Source organism: Coregonus lavaretus (genome assembly GCF_964263955.1).
Source record: "Coregonus lavaretus genome assembly, chromosome: 24".
Classification (NCBI taxonomy): Eukaryota; Metazoa; Chordata; class Actinopteri; order Salmoniformes; family Salmonidae; genus Coregonus; species Coregonus lavaretus.
The window spans coordinates 33,451,364-33,476,302 of record NC_140011.1 but is presented as its reverse complement, the minus strand read 5'-3'; the positions used below and the strand labels follow the sequence as shown (position 1 = coordinate 33,476,302).

Here is a 24,939-nt window from a genome sequence, read left to right as displayed (position 1 = left end):
TAGTAAAGATGAGGTCAAGCGTATTGCCTGCCTTGTGAGTAGGGGGGGACGGTGAGAGGGTGAGGTCAAAAGAGGAGAGGAGTGGAAAGAAGGAGGCAGAGAGAAATGAGTCAAATGTAGACGTAGGGAGGTTAAAATCCCCCAAAACTGTGAGGGGTGAGCCATCCTCAGGAAAGGAACTTATCAAGGCGTCAAGCTCATTGATGAACTCTCCAAGGGAACCTGGAGGGCGAAAGATGACAAGGATATTAAGCTTAAATGGGCTAGTGACTGTGACAGCATGGAATTCAAATGAGGAGATAGACAGATGGGTTAGGGGAAAAATTGAGAATGTCCACTTGGGAGAGATGAGGATTCCTGTGCCACCACCCCTCTGACCAGATGCTCTCGGGGTATGCGAGAACACATGGTCAGACGAGGAGAGAGCAGTGTCGAGGGACTGGAGGGTAGCATAGGCTGGGATGAAGTCAGCCTTGTTGGCAGCAGAACGGCAGTTCCAGAGGCTGCCTGAGACCTGGAACTCCAGGTGTGTGGTGCGTGCAGGGACCACCAGGTTAGAGAGGCAGCAGCCACGCGGTGTGAGGCGTTTGTGTAGCCTGTGCGGAGAGGAGAGAACAGGGATAGGCAGAGGCATAGTTGACAGGCTGTAGCAAATGGCTACAATAATGCAGAGGAGATCGGAATGAAATGAACTAAACATCTGGGAAAGGAGAGAGCGGGGCCTCCCTCACCACAACTCCCAAATATAACTCTCCCAACTTCCACCTCAGAAACTATAATTGTTTCACTGAAACACCCGAATAAAACTCTCCCAATTTCCACTTTAGAAATTAGAATTGTTGTAAACTACAGCGGTTCAATGTTTCAAGGAATAGACTCAACTTACTTTATTCAGCTAGCTAACTATGACGCCATAGCTAACTAGCATGCTAGCATCCAATAACACACGGTTTAGCACCAATACTTGGTTACAACAAACTACCAATAGTGTGTTAACACACTAAACAGATAATTCGTGTCCGTGTCTAGTTCCTTTCATAACGCAGCAATAATTAAACGTTGGCTAGCTAGCACAAAGATATTGTATTTAGCTGCTACAGTACTGCTAGCTGGTAGTGTTGGCTAGCTAGCAATGGCTGCTGTGTTGACTTTGTTTGAAAAACGGCGTCGCTGCGAACGAATGTAGCTAGCTAAAAGGATATTGCATTTAGTTGCTACAGTACTGCTAGCTGGTGGTGTTGGCTAGCTAGCAATGGCTGCGGTGTTGACTTTGTTTGAAAAACGGCGTCGCTGCGAACGAATGTAGCTGGCTAGCTAACCTCCATAGTTACTCTATACTACACCTTTATCTTTGATACAAATACAACTATGTAGCTAGCCAACATTACACTAATCAAATCGTTCCATTGTAATGTAATGTGTCATATTACCTGCGGAGCGAAGTACAGCATGACTACTCACCTCACCTGCCGGAACTGATATGCATTTCTGTAGATGCAGTGCATTCGAAAAGTATTCAGACCCCTTGACTTTTTCCACATTTTGTTACATTACAACCTTATTCTAAAATTGATAAAATTATTTTTCCAGACCCTTTGCTATGAGACTCAGGGACATCATGTTTCCATTGATCATCCTTGAGATGTTTCTGCAACTTGATTGGAGTCCACCTGTGGTAAAGTCAATTGATTGGACATGATTTGGAAAGGCACACACCTGTCTATATAAGGTCCCACAGTTGACAGTGCATGTCAGAGCAAAAACCAAGTCATGAGGTCAAAGGAATTGCCGTAGAGCGCCGAGACAGGATTGTGTCGAGGCACAGATCTGGTGAAGGGTAGCAAAACATTTCTGCAGCATTGAAGGTCCCCAAGAACACAGTGGCCTCCATCATTCTTAAATGGTACCACCAAGACTCTTCCTAGAGCAGGTCGCTCGACCAAACTGAGCAATCAGGGGAGAAGGGCCTTGATCAGGGAGGTGACCAAGAACCCGATGGTCACGCTGATAGAGCTCCAGAGTTCCTCTGTGGAGATGGGAGAACCTTCCAGAAGGACAACCATCTCTGCAGCACTCCACCAGTCAGGCCTTTATGGTAGAGTGGCCAGACTGAGGCCACTCCTCAGTAAAAGGCACATGACAGCCCGCTTGGAGTTTGCCAAAAGGCATCTAAAGGACTCCGACCATGAGAAACAAGATTCTCTGGTCTGATGAAACCAAGATTGAACTCTTTGGCCTGAATGCCAAGTGTCACGTCTGGAGGAAATCTGGCACCATCCCTACGGTGGAAGCGTGGTGGCAGCATCATGCTGTGGGGATGTTTTTCAGCGGCAGGGACTGGGAGACTAGTCAGGATCGAGGGAAAGATTAATGGAGCAAAGTACAGAGAGATCCTTGATGAAAACCTGCTCCAGAGCACTCAGGACCTCAGACTGGGGTGAAGGTTCACCTTCCAACAGGACAATGACCATAAGCACACAGCCAAGACAACGCAGGAGTGGCTTCAGGACAAGTCTCTGAATGTCCTTGAGTGACCCAGGCAGATCCTGTATTTGAACCTGATCGAACATCTCTGGAGAGACCTGAAAATACAGTGGGGAGAACAAGTATTTGATACACTGCCGATTTTGCAGGTTTTCCTACTTACAAAGTATGTAGATGTCTGTAATTTTTATCATAGGTACACTTCAACTGTGAGAGACGGAATCTAAAACAAAAATCCAGAAAATCACATTGTATGATTTTTAAGTAAGTCATTAATTTGCATTGTAGTATTTTCAAGTATTTGATCACCTACCAACCAGTAAGAATTCCGGCTCTCACAGACCTGTTAGTTTTTCTTTAAGAAGCCCTCCTGTTCTCCACTCATTACCTGTATTAACTGCACCTGTTTGAACTCATTACCTGTATAAAAGACACCTGTCCACACACTCAACCAAACAGACTCCAACCTCTCCACAATGGCCAAGACCAGAGAGCTGTGTAAGGACATCAGGGATAAAATTGTAGACCTGCACAAGGCTGGGATGGTCTACAGGACAATAGGCAAGCAGCTTGGTGAGAAGGCAACAACTGTTGGCGCAATTATTAGAAAATGGAAGAAGTTCAAGATGACGGTCAATCACCCTCGGTCTGGGGCTCCATGCAAGATCTCACCTCGTGGGGCATCAATGATCATGAGGAAGGTGAGGGATCAGCCCAGAACTACACGGCAGGACCTGGTCAATGACCTGAAGAGAGCTGGGACCACAGTCTCAAAGAAAACCATTAGTAACACACTACGCCGTCATGGATTAAAATCCTGCAGCGCACGCAAGGTCCCCCTGCTCAAGCCAGCGCATGTCCAGGCCCGTCTGAAGTTTGCCAATGACCATCTGGATGATCCAGAGGAGGAATGGGAGAAGGTAATGTGGTCTGATGAGACAAAAATATAGCTTTTTGGTCTAAACTCCACTCGCCGTGTTTGGAGGAAGAAGAAGGATTAGTACAACCCCAAGAACACCATCCCAGCCGTGAAGCATGGAGGTGGAAACATCATTCTTTGGGGATGCTTTTCTGCAAAGGGGACAGGACGACTGCACCATATTGAGGGGAGGATGGATGGGGCCATGTATCGCGAGATCTTGGCCAACAACCTCCTTCCCTCAGTAAGAGCATTGAAGATGGGTCGTGGCTGGGTCTTCCAGCATGACAACGACCCGAAACACACAGCCAGGGCAACTAAGGAGTGGCTCCGTAAGAAGCATCTCAAGGTCCTGGAGTGGCCTAGCCAGTCTCCAGACCTGAACCCAATAGAAAATCTTTGGAGGGACCTGAAAGTCCGTACTGCCCAGCGACAGCCCCGAAACCTGAAGGATCTGGAGAAGGTCTGTATGGAGGAGTGGGCCAAAATCCCTGCTGCAGTGTGTGCAAACATGTTCAAGACCTACAGGAAACGTATGATCTCTGTAATTGCAAACAAAGGTTTCTGTACCAAATATTAAGTTCTGCTTTTCTGATGTATCAAATAAAAAATTACAGACGTCTACATGCTTTGTAAGTAGGAAAACCTGCAAAATCGGCAGTGTATCAAATACTTGTTCTCCCCACTGTAGCTGTGCAGCGACGCTCCCCATCCAACCTGACAGAGCTTGAGAGGATCTGCAGAGAAGAATGAGAGAAACTCCCCAAATACAGATGTGCCAAGCTTGTAGGGTCATACCAAAAAAGACTCAGGGCTTTAATCGCTGCCAAAGGTGTTTCAACAAAGTACTGAGTAGAGGGTCTGAATACTTACGTAAATGTGATATTTCAGGTTTTAAACTTTGTATAAAAATGTCTAAAAACCAGTTTTTGCGTTGTCATTATGGGGTATTATGTGTAGATTGATGAAAAAACAATTCAATCAATTTTAGAATAAGGCTGTAACCTAACAAAATGTGGAAAAAGTCAAGGGGTCTGAATACTTGATGGATGATTTATAAAGCCAGGCACATTTAACATTTATGCTATTTATAGGCCTAATCAAGTTGGTTTCCTTTTCTCACTTTTCTTAGACAATTAAGGGAAGAGCTGTTTTCTCATCTCCTAACTCTCTGCTTCTGCCTCCGCCGCATGGTTCTCAACACCAATATGCTGGTTAACTAGCAACATGGTCTAGGAAGGTGCCAATTCAACAGCGCACTTATTTTTCAGAACCGGGGACAGCTACCACTATCCAACGCAGGAGAAAGCGCATTTGTTATAAAATATATTTTTTTATTTGTGTTGCACCATTGTTCTTACATAATATAACCATATACAATTTCAGTAGCACGTCTTAGACTAATGGGCAGTGCCAGCCCCACGGCCTGCACAATGGATCATTCCACTCAGACAGGAGCCAATCAGACAGGTGTCTTGTACACCATGATTTGTAAAAAATAAAAATAATAATGACTTGCAACTGCTCGACTAAAGAAATGTCAGTCGACCAGTCGACTACTACGTATCATCACTCAGTCTCTTTTTTTCTCCCAGGTTTGTGTGTGCACAGATGCCCAACGCTGTATTGGAGAGCATCAGCATCATCGACACCCCAGGAATCCTGTCTGGAGAGAAGCAGAGGCTCAGCAGAGGTTGGTGCTTTACCTCCTATTTTTCATTCTACCGTTCTTTTACTTCCCAATCTTTCTTCACTTTCTGCATCCTTCTCTCAGCTCTTCTTCCCTTTATTCCTCTCCCTTGTTCATTTCCCCTCCTGCTCTCTCCCTCCATGTTCTGTCTTATTATTAGAGTTATTTTTCTTTGTGCCCTTGAGAATGCAGATTCATGCTGTAGGCATTTCGGACACATCCGTAGTGAAGCAGAGGAATGAAATTGAATTCGTTGCATTACCAGAGCATAACAAGGCCTGTATTTTTAGCCGTCCTGTTTATATTACTGCAGAACAGCCTACTCTCTGATTTATAGGCTGAATTCCTGTGTGTGTGATCTGCGTCAGAAAACAACTACCTCCTATATATGGTCTTAGGGCAAGTGTATTGGGTGGAGATGTAGCCTAGTGTTTTTGTTCAGGACACAATTGTTCACCTTTTTGTTTAAGGTGAAGGGTGTTAAGCGGTGGTACCTTCCTGTTGGGAGTGAACAGTTGAAGTCGGAAGTTTACATACACCTTAGCCAAATACATTTAAACTCAGTTTTTCACAATTAATGACATTTTAATCCTAGTAAAAATTCCCTGTCTTAGGTCAGTTAGGACCACCACTTTATTTTAAGAATGTGAAATGTCAGAATAATAGTAGAGAGAATGATTTATTTCAGCTTTTATTTCTTTCATCACATTCCCAGTGGGTCAGAAGTTTACATACACTCAATTAGTATTTGTTAGCATTGCCTTTAAATTGTTTAACTTGAGTCAAACGTTTCGGGTAGCTTTCCTCAAGCTTCCCACAATAAGTTGGCTGAATTTTGGCCCATTCCTCCTGACAGAGCTGGTGTAACTGAGTCAGGTTTGTAGGCCTCCTTGCTCGCACACGCTTTTTCAGTTCTGTCCACAGATTTTCTATAGGATTGAGGTTAGGGCTTTGTGATGGCCACTCCAATACCTTGACTTTGTTGTCCTTAAGCCATTTTGCCACAACTTTGGAAGTATGCTTGGGGTCATTGTCCATTTGGAAGACCCATTTGCGACCAAGCTTTAACTTCCTGACTGATGTCTTGAGATGTTGCTTCAATATATCCACATAATTTTCCTTCCTCATGATGCCATCTATTTTGTGAAGTGCACCAGTCCCTCCTGCAGCAAAGCACCCCCACAGCATGATGCTGCCTCCCCCGTGCTTCACGGTTGGGATGGTGTTCTTCGGCTTGCAAGAGCCCCCCTTTTTCCTCCAAACATAACGATGGTCATTATGGCCAAACAGTTATATTTTTGTTTCACCAGACCAGAGGACATTTCTCCAAATAGTACAATCTTTGTCCTCATGTGCAGTTGCAAACCGTAGTCTGGCTTTTTCATGGCGGTTTTGGAGCAGTGGCTTCTTCCTTGCTGAGTGGCGTTTCAGGTTATGTCGATATAGGACTCGTTTTACTGTGGATATAGATACTTTTGTACCTGTTTCCTCCAGCATCTTCACAAGGTCCTTTGCTGTTGTTCTGGGATTGATTTGCACTTTTCGCACCAAAGTACGTTCATCTCTAGGAGACAGAACACGTCTCCTTCCTGAGCGGTATGGCGGCTGCGTGGTTCCACAGTACGCAAGTATAAACACTATTGTTTGTACAGATGAACGTGGTACCTTCAGGCATTTGGAAATTGCTCCCAAGGATGAACCAGACTTGTGGAGGTCTACCATTTTTTTCCTGCGGTCTTGGCTGATTTCTTTTAATTTTCCCACGATTTCAAGCAAAGAGGCACTGAGTTTGAAGGTAGGCCTTGAAATACATCCACAGGTACACCTCCAATTGACTCAAATTATGTCAATTAGCCTATCAGAAGCTTCTAAAGCCTGGAATTTTCCAAGCTGCTTAAAGGCACAGTCAACTTAGTGTATGTAAACTTCTGACCCACTGGAATTGTGATACAGTGAATTATAAGTGAAATAAGCTGTCTGTAAACAATTGTTGAAAAAATTACTTGTGTCATGCACAAAGTAGATGTCCTAACCGACTTTCCAAAACTATAGTTTGTTAACAAGAAATTTGTGGAGTGGTTGAAAAACTAGTTTTAATGACTCCAACCTAAGTGTATGTAAACTTCCGACTTCAACTGTATGTGTGTACTGTGGAAGAGGGGATGTCAGAACCTCTCCACGCCACTGCCCCCCTCATGTTGTACACAGTGACGACAGAGTGCCATCCCACTCCAAGATAAATGTCCTGACAGAGAGGAAGGCCACCAGGGGCCAGGAAACAGTGGGGGCCTCAGAGAGGGACCGGGCTAGAGGATGGAGGGTTAGGGCAAAACCCTGACTCCTAGGCAGGATGGACAGACATAACGGGAAGAGTTGCTAGTTTAACTCAATGTTGAGCCTGGAACCTTTTGACTTCATCCAAAGCATACATTGAGCTCTAGGTATATGTTTTTACACTCTATTTCAGGGATGGGCAACTGACGGCCGCACAACCCCCGCCCCCCCGCCCCCTTTGAATGCCCTCGTACCTTCAGACGAGTCTTGTAAGGCTTGTGGGTGCCCTAGCGCAAAACAACCGACATGTTCGTGAGAGTCTCACCTTTCGATGGTGGGGTCATATTAGTGTGCGCGTGTGTAGCCACGCGAGCCACTGCGGCCCCTCATTTAAATATGCCTCCAGGACTGTTTGTCTGCACTCAGGTACGCCAATCTCTTAAAGAAGGGACAATTAACAATGCAAAGCTAAGAGACATTTAGGCTGTGTGCTTTAAAATGCCTTTCCAAGTCAGTGTGACGCTTACTCTTTGCCCTTCAGCTCAGTGTGGTTGCATATGAGAAAGGGCGAAAGGACGTGTGTGTGTGTGTGTGCGCCAGACCATCACCTGCACAGAGACTATAAAGATGAGTCACAGCAAGCCAGACAAATGGAGTTAGGCCTAGCTGAAGAACAGAACAGAGGGTGTTTACACTAATCATATAGACCCGTAGAGGCCCCAGTTTACAGGCCGCACATCTTTAACCCAGGGCCAGCTACACCTTGACCGGTTCACCCTTCACCTTTCACCGTGGTGCGAGCGCTTTCACATGTTCTAACCTGGTCCTTACGCCTTAGCAGATTAGTCACCTTGGGTGAATAGTTAGGCTAAGTGTGAGGATGCTAGCCTAACCACCACAGGGTCACCCCAGGGTAAAACAGCCTCCTGGGGACAGAAATTAGATGCGATGGTAGGTAGAAGGTGAGAAAACGGGGAGGCTTTTATTGTTGGTCTTTTACTACAACCTTGGTGGTATTAAAGTAGACTTGACACATTTTAAATGAACTCTTTGATGTTGGAGTGCTGAAGGCAGGAGGTCGAATTAGTGTTTGAAGTCCAGGGGAAATGGTGAGACTGTGTGCTGTACTGTCCTTGACTTTAGGTTGGGGAGTCAGGGACTGGGACATCGCAACAGGGCTTTCATGCGCTTACTGGAGAGAGTATTGAACACTTCTCAGTACCCAAGAGTCACATGAGCACCATAGAGAAGTGAACTGGGGCAGGCTGGAATGAATTTGAATTTACATTCCTACACAGTATATTGAACCAGGATTGATGATACTGCTGCAGTACTGATGTTACAACAGTTTGTGTAGTGCTTATTGTGGTCAGAATACATTTTTTATTAAGCAATAGTGGGGCCATTTGCTACAATCATTAGTCACTGATGGAAAATAGGAGGTTGTTGGTTGTGTTTTCCCCAAGCTGCGCTCTTATCTCTCTATAACATACCACACACAACTACACACAGACACAGGGGCTAACACACATAGGAAACACACATAGGAAACCCACACACACACTCATAGGAAACCCACACCATAGTCAATGCAGGGTCACTGCAGTACACTTCCCCATTGTCCCTGTGGCACATGTCCAAACTGAATGCTGTCAGTCCATCTCCCCTCACAAATTCTCTCATCCCACTCCAAACTAATTTCCCTTTCATCCCCACCTTCTTTTGTTTTCATTTTCATCTAATAGCTCTGTTAACAGAATGTCTTTGTTGGCCATTATTTATTTGCCCAAACCTAACTGAAATTCTAGATGTCTGATTAAAACGGGGCTACAGCATCCATAAAGTGACCATTCGACTTGCCACCTTTCGGACTGAATACGTTTGTAGGTGCAACAGTTTTTATTAAATGTATAATTTATCACTCTCACGTGCTCATTTATGTCCATTAAGAACCAACTATGTGCTACATTGTTGTAGCATTTCTGACAATGCGAATCTGAGTTCTAAAACTGGACCAAAGCAGTTGGGTTGCGCATTAAAAGTGCTAGTAGCTAGCTAACACCAGTCGGTTGAGAGGCAAACTACAAGCAAAGGAATCTAACTATATTTTGCTATGGAAGGTTTTTTACATGGCTGAAGTCATCTGTGTAAACTGTTGGCTTTGACACTTGGTGTAATAAACACAAATAAGATGGCGAACGTTCTTGGCTGATATTGCTAGTTACAACATTTACATTTACATTTACGTCATTTAAAGGCTTTAATGTTAGCTGAATGTACGGATCATGCACCGGCACAATATAGCAATCCCACATTCTTCCACAAACAAAGCACAACTAGCTAGCTAGCTAAGTAAAGTTCATAGTCAATGCCAAACTTTGTGGAAACTGCCATGCTGCTAATGTATAATACATGCAATTGGCATTGCTCATCTAACGTTAACATTAGCTAACGTTACTCCATACATTAGTCAATCCTGCTTGCTTAGCAATGTAGCTAGCTAACGTTACAGCATTCAGTATGCTCCCTCTATCAATGCAATTTTTTTCTTGTCCTTATAATCCAAATGTGCGCTGGCTGATTAACACAGTGTCAAGTTACTTTTCAATGTATTCCCAAAACCTGAAGTCACCATCCAAGTAAAAAGTAGCCAGGGGAGTGCAGGTGCTCCCAGGTTAAACACCAACTTTATTGCTTGCTTGCGCGACCTTTGCGCAAGCACGATGGTAAATGCCTTTGAGACTGGTGGTGAATGCCTTCAGCCGCCACAGTAGACGGGACTTGCCACCAGAGTTAAAATATTTCCACTTTTGCCGTCGAACGTATGCGTCAAACTGTATGCGTGAACGGGTTGACAGAAATGGTGAATGTTACGCAAACGCTTTGAGCACATCGACTGCGTCATTGCGCAAAATAGTATGCAGCATCATCTAGATATGTGTGCAACAAAAGTTCAACATTCACCTTCTGCTACCATTTCTGTCAACCTGTTTACGCATACAGTTTGACGCAGACGTTCGATAAATCCAACGTATGCACCACATAGAACGTTTGCAAGGCAAACGCAGCGTTCCATTGGAAATGAATATACTTCTGGTGTACCAAAACGCAATGAAGCAGTCGTTGTGTCCGAAGCATAAGCGTTAATGTCACCGGCATGGAATCTGAAGGGTTTCCACTAGTTACCACAGCCACAAAGTCAAAATTGGTTATCGTAAAAATACATAAAAACACAAATGTGCTTTTTGGTTTTAATTTAAGGTTGGGGATTGGCATAAGGTTAGCTGTGTGGTTACGGTTAGGGTTAGGCATAAGGTTAGCTGTGTGGTTAAGGTTAGGTTTAAAATCAGATATTAAGAAGAGAAATGGTAGAAATAGGCAGGGTTCTGACCATTCTCTTTCGTGTATAGTTGACACCCCAGTCCCAACACACCAGCCCGCACACGCACGGTGTGCTTATTTTCAATTATTAGGTGGCTCTTCAAAGAGCATTGCTGAGTGGCAATGGACAGGTACTGTGGTGTGTGTGTGTGTGTGTGTGTGTGTGTGTGTGTGTGTGTGTGTGTGTACGTGTGTACGTACTACTGCGCGTGTCTTGCCAATAGTGTGTGATTGAGGCCTGCAATTCGGGCCACCCCTCGAGCATTCTATTGGGTTCCTGCTAGCTAACTAGCTGCCTGGCTAGCTAGCTAACTAGCTAGCACAGCGTCCTTTGCTCCCGCATGCCGAACACCTGCCCTCGCCGTAGTTAACAGAACTGCAGGAAAACCGTGCCCGACAGGCGGGACCGAAGGACACACTACTATTGTCCGAGCTAGCTAGCTACCAGTGTTGTTGCCCCCGCCTCTTTTTCTGTGGGGTTTATCAGCGGTTGGCATCCAACATCATCTACTGTACTGGAGTAATGGCAGGGTGGCGGATTGTGTTCCCTGAAATGCGTACACCAGCTGACTGACGGAGCGCTGGGCCCTCTCAATGCACTTCTTTATCTTCTGGGCCCACTGGAACATCCAGCTCCTCCTAAGTCGTTTCCACCTAGGTGGATGAGAGAAGTAGCACAGGCCCCCTGCTGGCGCAGAACACCGAGCGGTTCGTGTCACTTAATGCCTTGCTCGCCAAGCCACCTAATGTCAATAATGTATGTACAGTGGGGAGAACAAGTATTTGATACACTGCCGATTTTGCAGGTTTTCCTACTTACAAAGCATGTAGAGGTCTGTAATTTTTATCATAGGTACACTTCAATTGTGAGAGACGGAATCTAAAACAAAAATCCAGAAAATCACATTGTATGATCTTTAAGTAATTCATTTGCATTGTATTGCATGACATAAGTATTTGATACATCAGAAAAGCAGAACTTAATATTTGGTACAGAAACCTTTGTTTGCAATTACAGAGATCATACGTTTCCTGTAGGTCTTGACCAGGTTTGCACACACTGCAGCAGGGATTTTGGCCCACTCCTCCATACAGACCGCCAGATCCTTCAGGTTTCGGGGCTGTCGCTGGGCAATACGGACTTTCAGCTCCCTCCAAAGATTTTCTATTGGGTTCAGGTCTGGAGACTGGCTAGGCCACTCCAGGACCTTGAGATGCTTCTTACGGAGCCACTCCTTAGTTGCCCTGGCTGTGTGTTTTGGGTCGTTGTCATGCTGGAAGACCCAGCCACGACCCATCTTCAATGCTCTTACTGAGGGAAGGAGGTTGTTGGCCAAGATCTCGCGATACATGGCCCCATCCATCCTCCCCTCAATACGGTGCAGTCGTCCTGTCCCCTTTGCAGAAAAGCATCCCCAAAGAATGATGTTTCCACCTCCATGCTTCACGGTTGGGATGGTGTTCTTGGGGTTGTACTCATCCTTCTTCTTCCTCCAAACACAGCGAGTGGAGTTTAGACCAAAAAGCTCTATTTTTGTCTCATCAGACCACATGACCTTCTCCCATTCCTCATAGCAAACTTCAGACGGGCCTGGACATGTACTGGCTTAAGCAGGGGGACACGTCTGGCACTGCAGGATTTGAGTCCCTGGCGGCGTAGTGTGTTACTGATGGTAGGCTTTGTTACTTTGGTCCCAGCTCTCTGCAAGTCATTCACTAGGTCCCCCCGTGTGGTTCTGGGATTTTTGCTCACCGTTCTTGTGATCATTTTGACCCCACGGGGTGAGATCTTGCGTGGAGCCCCAGATCGAGGGAGATTATCAGTGGTCTTGTATGTCTTCCATTTCCTAATAATTGCTCCCACAGTTGATTTCTTCAAACCAAGCTGCTTACCTATTGCAGATTCAGTCTTCCCAGCCTGGTGCAGGTCTACAATTTTGTTTCTGGTGTCCTTTGACAGCTCTTTGGTCTTGGCCATAGTGGAGTTTGGAGTGTGACTGTTTGAGGTTGTGGACAGGTGTCTTTTATACTGATAACAAGTTCAAACAGGTGCCATTAATACAGGTAACGAGTGGAGGACAGAGGAGCCTCTTAAAGAAGAAGTTACAGGTCTGTGAGAGCCAGAAATGTTGCTTGTTTGTAGGTGACCAAATACTTATTTTCCACCATAATTTGTAAATAAATTCATTAAAAAATCCTACAATGTGATTTTCTGGATTTTTTTTTCTCAATTTGTCGGTCATAGTTGACGTGTACCTATGATGAAAATTACAGGCCTCTCTCATCTTTTTAAGTGGGAGAACTTGCACAATTGGTGGCTGACTAAATACTTTTTTTCCCCACTGTATATAATGTCCTAGCCTGCCCCTTTCAGTTTAGGCATTCAATGCAGTATTAGCCTTATATTTAGCTAATCTAATGATGGGTTATGCATAATAAGCTTAATTTATAGCCTCTGTCTCTTGCGCAATACATAAGCACCTGTGCTCCGCTGGCCTCTCCTTTTAAAAAACACTCCTTAGCTCTTGGAGTCCCATGCAGGAAAAGCTAGACTAGAATAGCTTGCTGGACATTATTTTTTAGTATTTTTTATACCAATAGAATATTTGAAGAGCTCTTTTTTGCTGAATGTTAAATACAGCAGCCCAATAGAACTCACGGGTAGTTTGAAAGAAGAGCGAACGCACTAGGCTGTAGCAGTTATTTATTCAGACCCATAACCATACAATCTTTGTGAAGAGAAGTGAAAGCCTTCTGCATCTATTTCTAGTCCTATATTATTCAAGGAGGTCATTAGAATGATGACGATAAGGACAACAAAACTTATTTCATTTAACTGTTGAAAGCGAGGAAGGAATGAAGCAACAATAGAGAGAGAAAGAGGAGGTAGGCTAACAACATTAGGGGAAATATTATGAAGTGTATATATGCGTCAGCCTACTAATTATACAAATAGGCCCTATTATATTTAAAATCAAATTCGCTAGCCTATAATTGTAACTTTGTAAGCCGCATGTGCTGCACTAGAATCGCATGTTCTCTTCTGCTTTATCATGGTTTGAACGATGTGCGTAATTCCAGTCCGTATAATACAGTACAGTACAGTAATACAGTTCACACTCAAAAAGATTAGCCTACTGGAGCTAGTTTAATTTATTTACCTAAGAGAGCATATACACTATATATACAAAAGTATGTGGACACCCCTTCAAATTAGTGGATTTGGCTATTTCAGCCACACCCGTTGCTGACAGGTGTATACAATCGAGCACACAGCCATGCAATCTCCATAGACAAACATTGGCAGTAGAATGGCCTTACTGAAGAGCTCAGTGACTTTCAACGTGGCACCGTCATAGGATGCCACCTTTCCAACAAATCAGTTTGTCAGATTTCTGCCAACTGTAAAGTTAGGTGGAGGAGGAATAATGGTCTGGGGCTGTTTTCCATGGTTCGGGCTAGGCCCCTTAGTTCCAATGAAGGAAAATCTTAGCACTACAGCATACAATGACATTCTAGACGATAATGTGCTTCCAACTTTGTGGTAACAGATTGGGGAAGGCCCTTTCCTGTTTCAGGATGACAATGCCCCCGTGCACAAAGCGAGGTCCATACAGAAATGGTTTGTCGAGATCAGTGTGGAAGAACTTGACTGGCCTGCACAGAGCCCTGACCTCAACCCCATCGAACACCTTTGGGATGAATTGGAATGGCGACTGCGAGCCAGGCCTAATCGCCCAACATCAATGATCGACCTCAGTAATGCTCTTGTGGCTGAATGGAAGCAAGTCCCTGCAGCAATGTTCCAACATGTATTGCTAAAAGGTTTAAGAAAATACAGGCAGGTACCACATTACTACAAGACAACCGCTCGCTCAATCAAGCATGATGGTCTTGTAAGTATAAAAGCAAAGCTTGTTTTTATATAATTTAACCTGCATACACATTGCTTGAAGTACAATAGACCAACATTTCTACTGTAGTAAGTCAAAGCTTAGCTACTGTAGTAGGTCAAAGCAGTGTGCTGGAAAACCTTGGTAGAGCATGGGTTGAGTGTAGGCATTGTGGTGCTGGTGAATTTCCTTTTTCGGCTTCATACCAATGCCTAAATCTCAATTAAAACGTAGTTTTTGGTTTTTAATTGTATTGTGTTATCTGCCTCAAAGTGATACTTATCTCCATTTGCCCTGGCTCAGACCTTGCAAGGGCGGTTAATAATATCCAAGTCTTCTGACTCTGTATTTGTCTATTCGCTCAGCTCCATGACTGCTTTACAATTCTGTTAATCATAATACTATGGCCTGCTTGACTAGGCTATATGGAAAAAAGAGTAGGCTATTTAGCTACCTTTCTTTTGGGGTGCTAGAGTGAGGACTTTTCCTTATAAGGACACTGCTATTTTGCCTTGTCAGGATTACAGTAGTGAATCTAGGTTACTACTTCATCTGTGAAGGGACGGCAGCTGAATGAGGTGATGTCCTTGTCACTCTAGCGTGTCTTGCAAGGTTCACTTAGACAGACCGTTCATTATTTACTGTATACATGCTCAAGGTCCTCCTCGGTGACTCCCAAGTTTTCTCCCGGGTGTCAGGTTTCGGGTGTCACAGGCATTCTCTCTCACGCTTAGACATTTCTTGGCAAATTAAGGCTGGTAATAAAGGGGTTGCTGTGTCTGCTGACTGGAAGAGATTTGAACACGTGGTGACAACAGACAGCTTATGCAACGTGGCTGGTTCCTTAACCTTAAAGGAGAAAGAGTGGTCATGTCCGCCACCATATGCCTGTTTTTATATTTCTGAAATTTATTAAGTTCAGTTTTAGTTTATTGAACGCATGCATTCACACACCCCACAATGAATCGTTTGACCTCCGGCCATACAGGATTCCAACATGTTCCAACAAATATGTCATCAGCCATTGTATTGTGGAATTAAAATTTCCATTCCTAGATCCTTCCTCTGTTCCAAGCCTTTCTATTAACTGGAGAGGGCGAATGATCCCCATTAGTGTGAAAAGCTAGCCATTTCACAAGGGGATACAGAGGAGATAGTTATTAGAGATGAGTTGAGTAGACTGTGCCGGTTGTCTTGCGGTGTAGGTGCCTAGACGCATACAAACAGGCGTGCTGCTATCGGACGGACAGCTGAGTATGTCTATTTCTGAGCCCTGCAAGGATTGTCTCAAATTTCTAACCTATGCTTCATATAGGCATCTGAGTATGACACTGACATTCTCCACCAGCTCGGCATACAGTGATCATTCTCACCCTAGGCAGTGCCACATTCTCTATCATTGCATCATTTTGAAATGAGAAATGATCTCTCCTGGTTTGGTATCGTTCTCAACTCCATGCGTGCATTCATAGCAGATAGTTGCTGATAGCAGATACACTACATGGCCAAAGCTATGTGGACACATGCTCGTCAAACTTCTCATTCCAAAATCATGGGCATTAATATGGAGTTGGTCCCCCCTTTTCTGCTATAACAGCCTCCGCTCTTCTGGTTAGGCTTTCCACTAGATGTTGGAACATTGCTGCGGGTACTTGCTTCCATTCAGCCACAAGGGAATTACTGAGGTTGGGCACTGATGTTGGGCAATTACGCCTGGCTCGCAGTCGGCGTTCCAATTCATCCCAAAGGTGTTCGATGGGGTTGAGGTCAGGGCTCTGTGCAGGCAAATCAAGTCCTTCCACACCGATCTCGACAAACCATTTCTGTATGGACCTCTCTTTGTGCACGGGGGCATTGTCATGCGGAAACAGGAAAGGGTCTTCCCCAAACTGTTGCCACAAAGTTGGAACACAGAATCGTCTAGAATGTCATTGTATGCTGTAGCGCTTAGATTTCCCCTCACTGGAACTAATGGGCTTAGCCCGAACCATGGAAAACAGCCCCAGACCAATATTCCTCCTCCACCAAACTTTACAGTTGGCACTATGCATTGGGGCAGGTAGCGTCGTCCTGGCATCCGCCAAACCCAGATTCGTCCGTCGGACTGCCAGATGGTGTACCGTGATTCATCACTCCAGAGAACACGTTTCCACTGCACCAGAGTCCAATGGCGGCGAGCTTTACACCACTGCAGCCAACGCTTGGCATTGCGCATGGTGATCTTGGGCTTGTGTGCGGCTGCTCAGCCATGGAAACCCCTTTTCATGAAGCTCCCGGCGAACAGTTCTTGTGCTAACGTTGCTTCCAGAGGCAGTTTGGAACTCGGTAGTGTGTTGCAACCGAGGACAGACAATTTTTACGCGCTACGTGCTTCAGCACTCCGCAATCCCGTTCTATGATTTTGTGTGGCCTACCACTCCTAGGCGTTTCCACTTCACAATAAAAGCACTTACAGTTGACCGAAGCTGCACTAGCAGGGCAAAAAGTTTACCAACTGACTTGTTGCAAAGGTGGAATCCTATGACGGTGCCGCGTTGAAAGTAATAATAATATGCCATTTAGCAGACGCTTTTATCCAAAGCGACTTACAGTCATGTGTGCATACATTTTTACGTATGGGTGGTCCCGGGGATCGAACCCACTACCCTGGCGTTACAAGCGCCATGCTCTACCAATTGAGCTACAGAGGACCACAAAAAGTCACTGAGCTCTTCAGCACGGGCCATTCTACTGCCAATGGTTGTCTACGGAGATTGCATGGCTGTGTGCTCGATTTTATATACTTGTCAGCAACGGGTGTGACTGAAATAGCCGAATCCACTGATTTGGCCATGTAGTGTGTTACCTAAAGTTTGTAATAAGGAAGACGGGTTAGCTAGCTGTGCTGCTGGAAAAACACAACTGAAAAATACCTTCCACCAATAATTGTCTCACTCCAGGGTTGGGGGCAATTCAACTCTTTAGTTAATGCAAGAAGTGCAGAATTGACCCTGACCGTATCTGTATCAGGCAGATCAGTGAATAAGATGATGAATAATGCCATTGTTTGAAACAGACTGGGTGGGCCTGACATATAGTTGATTGGCTGGTACGAGGTGAGGTTGGACATTCTCAAAGATATCCAGAATGTCCCTTCTCTCTTGTGATTGAGCTCACCTTGAAGTGTTCAACTTTATTTCACCAGAGATTGATTGTTCAATTACAATGTGGTGTGGCAACAATTAACCTTCAGGTTAAATGTGAAGAATTGTGACATGCAGTGCTGTTCTTTTTAATCTCCTCGGTGTAGATTTGACATCCCTGACTTTATTACCAGCACATCCCTCCTTAAAGGGAGTAGAGATAAGAGGAGCTGTTCTCGTGGACTTTGCCAGGTGACGCCCTCATTGGATCGGTCCAGAGATCACACATCCTGCTGACATCGACACAAAACCCAGGCTGACGGAAGAATACTTTCCTGTGATTCACTACAGCCACCATTATTAGTACTCTCTGTGCTTATTATCCTAGTGAATAACATAATTCTAACAAACTACTGTACTGTTTAATTGACTCTGTTTTGGATCTTGTCTCTCGTCTTTTCCCAATTGCTAATGATTAGTCGAGCACTAATCCTTCGACAGACAGGAAAAAAGAGCAAGATCAGGCTTTACACACACAGACAGGTTGATGCCTTTAGGGCTTCTCTTCTGGTTGAATCAGCAGAAATATGATTTTATTTATGTCTTTTTTCTAGGCTATGAGTAGCTTAGTTATTGCATATAACAAAAAGCTCTGCACCATTTACAATGGAGGTATTTTAATGTATGTGTAAGAGAGAGCGAGAGAGATGGTGAGATCAGATGAAGACAAATCTGTTTTTCGCTGCTCAAATGGAACGCTGAGTCAGACTGTTCTCTGCATTTTACTTCCCAAACCGATTTTAGAAACTGGACGTTGCTAGTTTTTTTTAAGGGAATGGCCACAATTACTATGTTTAGTCTCCACCTCCAGCACAGCGTGCCAAGGCAGAGTTAGTGCCCTGCTGCCCTCTAGTTCAATTCAGAATGAACAAATAAATAACCATTCTAAACAGAGGCGAGGAAGAGGTCTCTTCGTGGGCCCAGTGTCTCCCCGCTGCACAATTTATGCGCCAAAGGCTCTTTCCTGTTTGTCATTCAGGGGAGGATATGTGTGTGTGTGTGGAGGTGGGGAGAAGCCATCCCTGTCGTAGAAATAGAGTGGATAGAATGGACTTTCATTCATTTAAAAGATCACTGTGAATGTCTAGTTTGATGGGACAAATGCAATGTATAAAGTGTCTGTCCTCATTCAGAACCAAGAATTTGTCTTACGGTTTCCTTTGCATGTTGATCAAAAACAATCGCTTAAAAACATTGAATCCTCTTCTATTCTGGAGTGAAATATATACACTGAACAAAAATATAAAAGCAACATGTAAAGTGTTGGTCCCATGTTTCATGAGCTGAAATAAAAGATCACAGCAATTTTCCATACGCACAAAAAGCTAATTTCTCTCAAATTTTGTGGACAAATTTGTTTACATCCCTGTTAGTGAGCATTTCTCCTTTGCCAAGATAATCCATCCACCTGACAGGTGTGGCATATCAAGCAGCTTATTAAACCGCATGATCATTACACAGGTGCAACTTGTGCTGGGGACAATAAAAGGCCACTAACATGTGCAGTTTTGTCACACAACACAATGCCACAGATGTCTCAAGTTTTGAGGGAGCGTGCAATTGGCATACTGACTGCAGGAATGTCCACCAGAGCTGTTGGTTGATAATTGAATGTTAATTTCTGTACCATAAGCTGCCTCCAATGTCGTTTTAGAGAATTTGGCAGTAAGTCTAACCGGCCTCACAACCACAGACCACGTGTATGGCGTTGTGTGGGCGAGCGGTTTGCTGATGTCAACGTTGTTTACAGAGTGCCCTGTGGTGGCGGTGGGGTTATGGTATGGGCAGGCATAAGCTACGGACATCGAACACAATTGCATTTTATCGATGGCAATTTGAATGCACAGAGATACTATGACGAGGTCCTGAGGCCCATTGTCGTGCCATTCATCCGCCGCCATCACATCATGTTTCAGCATGATAATACATGGCCCCATGTCGCAAGGATCTGTACACAATTCCTGGAAGCTGAAAATGTCCCAATTCTTCCATGGCCTGCATACTCACCAGACATGTCATCCATTGAGCATGTTTGGTATGCTCTGGATCGACTTGTACGATAGCGTGTTCCAGTTCCCGCCAATATCCAGCAACTTCACACAGCTATTGAAGAGGAGTGGGACCACATTCCACATGCCACAATCAACCAACCGATGCATAGCTGTATTCCCAGTCATGTGAAATCCATAGATTAGGGCCTAATTTATTTATTTAAATGTAATGATTTCCTTATATGAACTGGAAAATCTTAGAAATTCTTGCATGTTGTGTTTTATATTTTTGTTCAGTGTGTTTATATAGGCTAGGGTTCAACAAATTGTGCTCCAGAAAACAACTATGAATAATACCTGATGCTTATCTTTTAGAACATGAGGGTGAAATGTGAGGCCCAAACTCGCTTGCATCATCACATCAATTTCATAAGGCTTTACTAGGTGTGTCACGTTCAATGAACTGGATTCTGCTTTATCCATTTCTATGCTCTGGAGGTCATGGGTGAAGGGTCAGTGTCGGTGTCACACTGTGAGAAGAGGGAGGAAGATGGAGGAGGGTGTTGTTTGGTTTTCCTGGCACAGGAAAAACACATTTTGTCTCTCTCATTGTAAAATATACCTGTTTTTGGATCTGTAGCTGGGTGGGTGTGTGTCTGTTGCCGTGTGGAGAGGGACCATAGAGACAGGATTAGCTGGAATCTGAGTTTATTGATTTGCATAGAGAAACAAACACTCTTACTATAGTCTAAGGGTCACCCACCAGAAATGTTGTTCAGAAAACCACTGTACATGGTTAAAACATATTTCCATGGTTAAAATATATTTCCTCTAATCATAACTTTGATTAAAGATATAAAACAATTAATGTTAAACCTACACAAGTTTTGAACCACAGTGTTCATATTCATAAAAGTATCTACGTAATGATGTTGAAACTTAGTTTTGTTTCCTGGGTAACGGAATGCCTTTTCTTTTTTTGGTGGGTGGCCCATGGACTACTAGGAGCGGCTCACACAATTGAAATCAAGTTGGTGTGGATTTATGTGAATATTTACACTCCTTACATGATCACAGATGCCTTAACTTGTGTTGGGCTGGAATTTGTTTGACTACATCTCACACCATTTTCATATGATTTAAATCTTAACCTTTTGATAAAAGGATTTAATTCACATGTTTGTTTTGAAGATTTCACATCCCTTATAAAATGTTCCTCTTTCCTCTCTTCAGGTTATGACTTTGCTGCAGTGCTGGAGTGGTTTGCCGAGCGTGTTGACCGCATCATCCTGCTCTTCGACGCCCACAAACTGGACATCTCAGACGAGTTCTCTGAGGTGATCCGCGCCCTGAAGAACCATGAGGACAAGATGCGGGTGGTTCTGAACAAGGCTGACCAGATTGGCACGCAGCAGCTGATGAGGGTCTATGGTGCCCTCATGTGGTCTCTTGGTAAAATTGTCGGCACTCCAGAGGTGATCCGGGTGTACATCGGTTCTTTTTGGGCTCAGCCGCTCCTGGTCCCAGACAACCGGAAGCTTTTTGAGGCCGAGGAACAGGACCTTTTCAAGGACATCCAGGGGCTGCCTCGGAATGCTGCTCTGAGGAAGCTCAATGACCTCATCAAGCGGGCTCGCCTCGCCAAGGTGAGACCTAGGTCTCAAATGTTGGGGCATGTTAACAGTAACATTAATCTCCGAAAGCAATTACTATACTGCATTATTGTATCACCCTCGTGCCAAAATCTAAATTGATCAGTGGTTAGCTGTTTAGGTCCAGATGTGATTTATTTAGTCTTCCCTCCCTCCAGGTCCACGCCTACATCATCAGCTCTCTAAAGAAGGAGATGCCCAACATGTTTGGGAAGGATAATAAGAAGAAGGAGCTGATCGCCAACCTGGGGGAGATCTACACCAGGATTGAGAAAGAGCACCAGATCTCACCCGGAGACTTCCCCAAACTAGCTAAGATGCAGGTACACAAATATATATTATTTATTTTTCCAGTGGAGCTAGTAATTATGTTAACCGAAGTGGCCATGTAAGTAATGATAGCGGTAGTAGTGGTGATGAGCATTGCAGATACCTTTACTTGACTAGAATTCCCCTGACCTCCTTTCACTTTTATGAACACACAGGAGATCTTGGCAAACCAGGACTTCAGTAAGTTCCAGGTGGTGAAGCCCAAGCTGCTGGAGGCCGTTGAGGACATGCTATCCAACGACATCGCCAAACTCATGACCCTCGTCCGCCAGGAGGAGGCAGCCATGCCCAGCCAGTCAGTCCAAGGTGGCGCCTTTGAGGGCACTATGAATGGGCCCTTCGGCCATGGCTACGGCGAGGGTGCAGGCGAGGGCATTGATGAGCTGGAGTGGGTGGTGGCACGAGACAAACCCACCTACGACGAGATCTTCTACACCCTGTCTCCTGTCAACGGCAAAGTGTCGGGCGCCATGGCCAAGAAGGAAATGGTGAAGTCCAAGCTGCCCAACACAGTGCTGGGGAAGATCTGGAAGCTGGCTGACGTTGATAAGGACGGTTTCCTGGACGACGAAGAGTTTGCCCTTGCCAATCACTTGATCAAGGTGAAGCTTGAGGGGCACGAGCTTCCCACTGACCTGCCAGAACACCTTATCCCCCCCTCTAAAAGGGGACTGTAGAGTTGGAAATCTGTCATATATGGCATTGGGATAGGCCTGAACAAGTAGAATGGGGCTTAGAGGTTTTTGGGAGAGAGGGGTGGGTGGGATGAGTTAAAAGGGAAAGGGTTAGTATTTTTGGCCAAGGTAAATATGACCGTTAGTGGGTGTTTGAGTGGAAACCGTCTAGATAAGGTGTTCTGGAGGTGTGGGGTATGGGAATGTGACATAAATTGTGGTGTTGGGGTGAAATTAATGTTAGAGACTGTATCTATATGACAATTAGCATAGTCCATTCAAAAATAGAAAAGAAAGAGAAAAACATTTAACTTATTAATCACCTGTGAATCCCTGTCTTTATTATTACTTATAGTTCTCATCTTTATCATAAGACGTTTGAGGTCATTTGTGCACACTCCTTCAATACAATCACATTTCAATTTCCACATTGGGCCATGTTCAAAAGTGAATTAAATTTATTGTAGGGCCATCCCTTTTCATTATTTTTTTCTCATATAAGAGGGTTTGTATACTTATACAGGTCACTCAACAAATCAATAAACGATTACAAAGAAATAAGGGGAACTCATAACAAATATATGCTGGGGAAAATGTTATTTAATCCTTGTCTTCCATTAAATTCGATGTGATTTGTGTCCGAGTTTAGTCAATTGTTTATTCTACTTACAAACGTTTAACCATAATATGATATAATTTCTAATCAAAACAATGTGTATGTTTTTCTAAAGCCATTATAAAGCAAAGTGTTCTTAGAGTCTGAAAACAAGAGTTGCAGAAGCACAGAGAAAGAGTTGCAGAAGCAAGAGAAAGAGTTGCAGAAGCAAGAGAAAAGTCTGAGCCTTTTGGGTAAAACACTGGGGTGAATCCTCAAAGGAAATGTGGCTTTTTAGTCTTGAAACAAGAGTTGCAGAAGCACAAATATAGGGCTACCTGGTGGCAGGGCAAAGATAGGTCACCCCACAATGAATAATAACAATAGACAATGTATTACAGTGTATTCTTCCCAGCATGCCAAATACTTCTGCTTTGTTCTCTTGTGTAGACTCAACTGACATGCAGACGGATCATCAACCTTACGTTATTGTAACATTGGGGATGAAGGGAGAGTGATAAGTTCAGATTGTTGTCCCTCATATTGTCACTGACTTGTAGATTTATTAGCTCACAGACAAACTTTTGTCTTGGACAACGTTGCCTAGCTACCTGGTGTCTTCTGTAACATCTGTCTGATAAGTCTCCTGTAAACCATATATTTTGTCCAAAATTATTAAATTTGTGAAATTGAAGCTACATTTTATGCCGTTTTTTTCAGTCAATTTATCATGATATGAATTTTTTTTAAATATCGTCCAGATTTAGTTGGGCATACAGTATGCATTGGCAAGATGTCTGATCAAATATATTTATGGAAAACCAATTAACCGATTTTAGGGGAGAGTACCAGCTTCAAAATCCCAGTTTGATCCCTGGCAGTCACATCTTTGGTTAGCCTTCAATGACAGTCGCTGTAGAAGTTTATGTAGAAGTGCCTCAACTTTACAGCCCTCTTAAATGTTCATATGTACATTGTTTTTAGTCTCTATTTTGAAATAAAATTGTATTATAATACATTTGTTTTTCATAGACTTTTTGTCTGTTTTGATATGACTGGATAACACTGCCATAATTGTCCTTGTTCATTCCAGTGCAGTAGTCCTTATAATGAACTATATGAACATGTACTATCTGTTCAAATGCATTAGTAAAATACTCTACATTAGTACAAATATTCATTATTCTATGTTAACCCTTTGCCACATGTTCACAGTGGGAAAATGTTAGCTCATGCAACCAATGTTGTTAGCTTGCTGTAGTGATGCGCGGGGTTGACAGCGTCAGCATGCTTCAGTTCGGCTGGTGCCAAGCCGAACTCGGCTAGCCGAAACAAACGAGTGTGCTCGCATACTCCCTTAAGGCCGCTTGAAAAAAAAAAGACAAACGGCAATGGTACAGTTTGTCCATTTTGATACGCCGTCGCCAGTATACACTTCCTCAAAATAGTCAGAATGAATCTAAGAACTCAAGAAATCTGTCATTAATTTGGACGTTTTTGCCTAAGAGATCTTAGTTGTGCAATTTTACATCTAAAGGAAATGTTTGGTGCCGTATTTTTCAATGAAAAAATGTGCATGAAGACCTGTCGTCTCTTCCTCTTCTATGGTATAATGGCATTCGCAACAATTGGATGTGCATTCCGCAACCTACTGTGCGGGTGGATAATAAGCATCCCAAAAAGGAAATAATGTGGGGGAAAAAAAAAAATATCATACAAACTATCAAAAAATAAATGTTTACTTAACAAAATCAACCTGCTTTTCTGTAAACAAACAAATACATTTCTAATCAGCTCCCACACAGTCTCCTGTGAGGGCGAGACATTTCCTAGCAACAATAGTCCTTGCATGTCACGGTTTCGGCCGAGGCTGC

General features: G+C 43.9%; 1 protein-coding gene across 1 annotated transcript in view; it reads left to right on the top strand.

Moving 5' to 3' along the window:
• LOC311099600 (EH domain-containing protein 1-like) overlaps positions 1 to 24,083 on the top strand; it is a 34,670-nt gene extending 10,587 nt beyond the window's left edge. Inside the window, exons 2-5 of the mRNA XM_084140312.1 lie at positions 4,999 to 5,096; positions 21,048 to 21,460; positions 21,625 to 21,789; positions 21,952 to 24,083. Coding sequence (XP_083996438.1) covers positions 4,999 to 5,096; positions 21,048 to 21,460; positions 21,625 to 21,789; positions 21,952 to 22,473 — 1,198 coding nt within the window. The 3' untranslated portion in view covers positions 22,474 to 24,083. The remainder of the gene's footprint in view (positions 1 to 4,998; positions 5,097 to 21,047; positions 21,461 to 21,624; positions 21,790 to 21,951) is intronic.
• Positions 24,084 to 24,939: the final 856 nt, after the last annotated feature.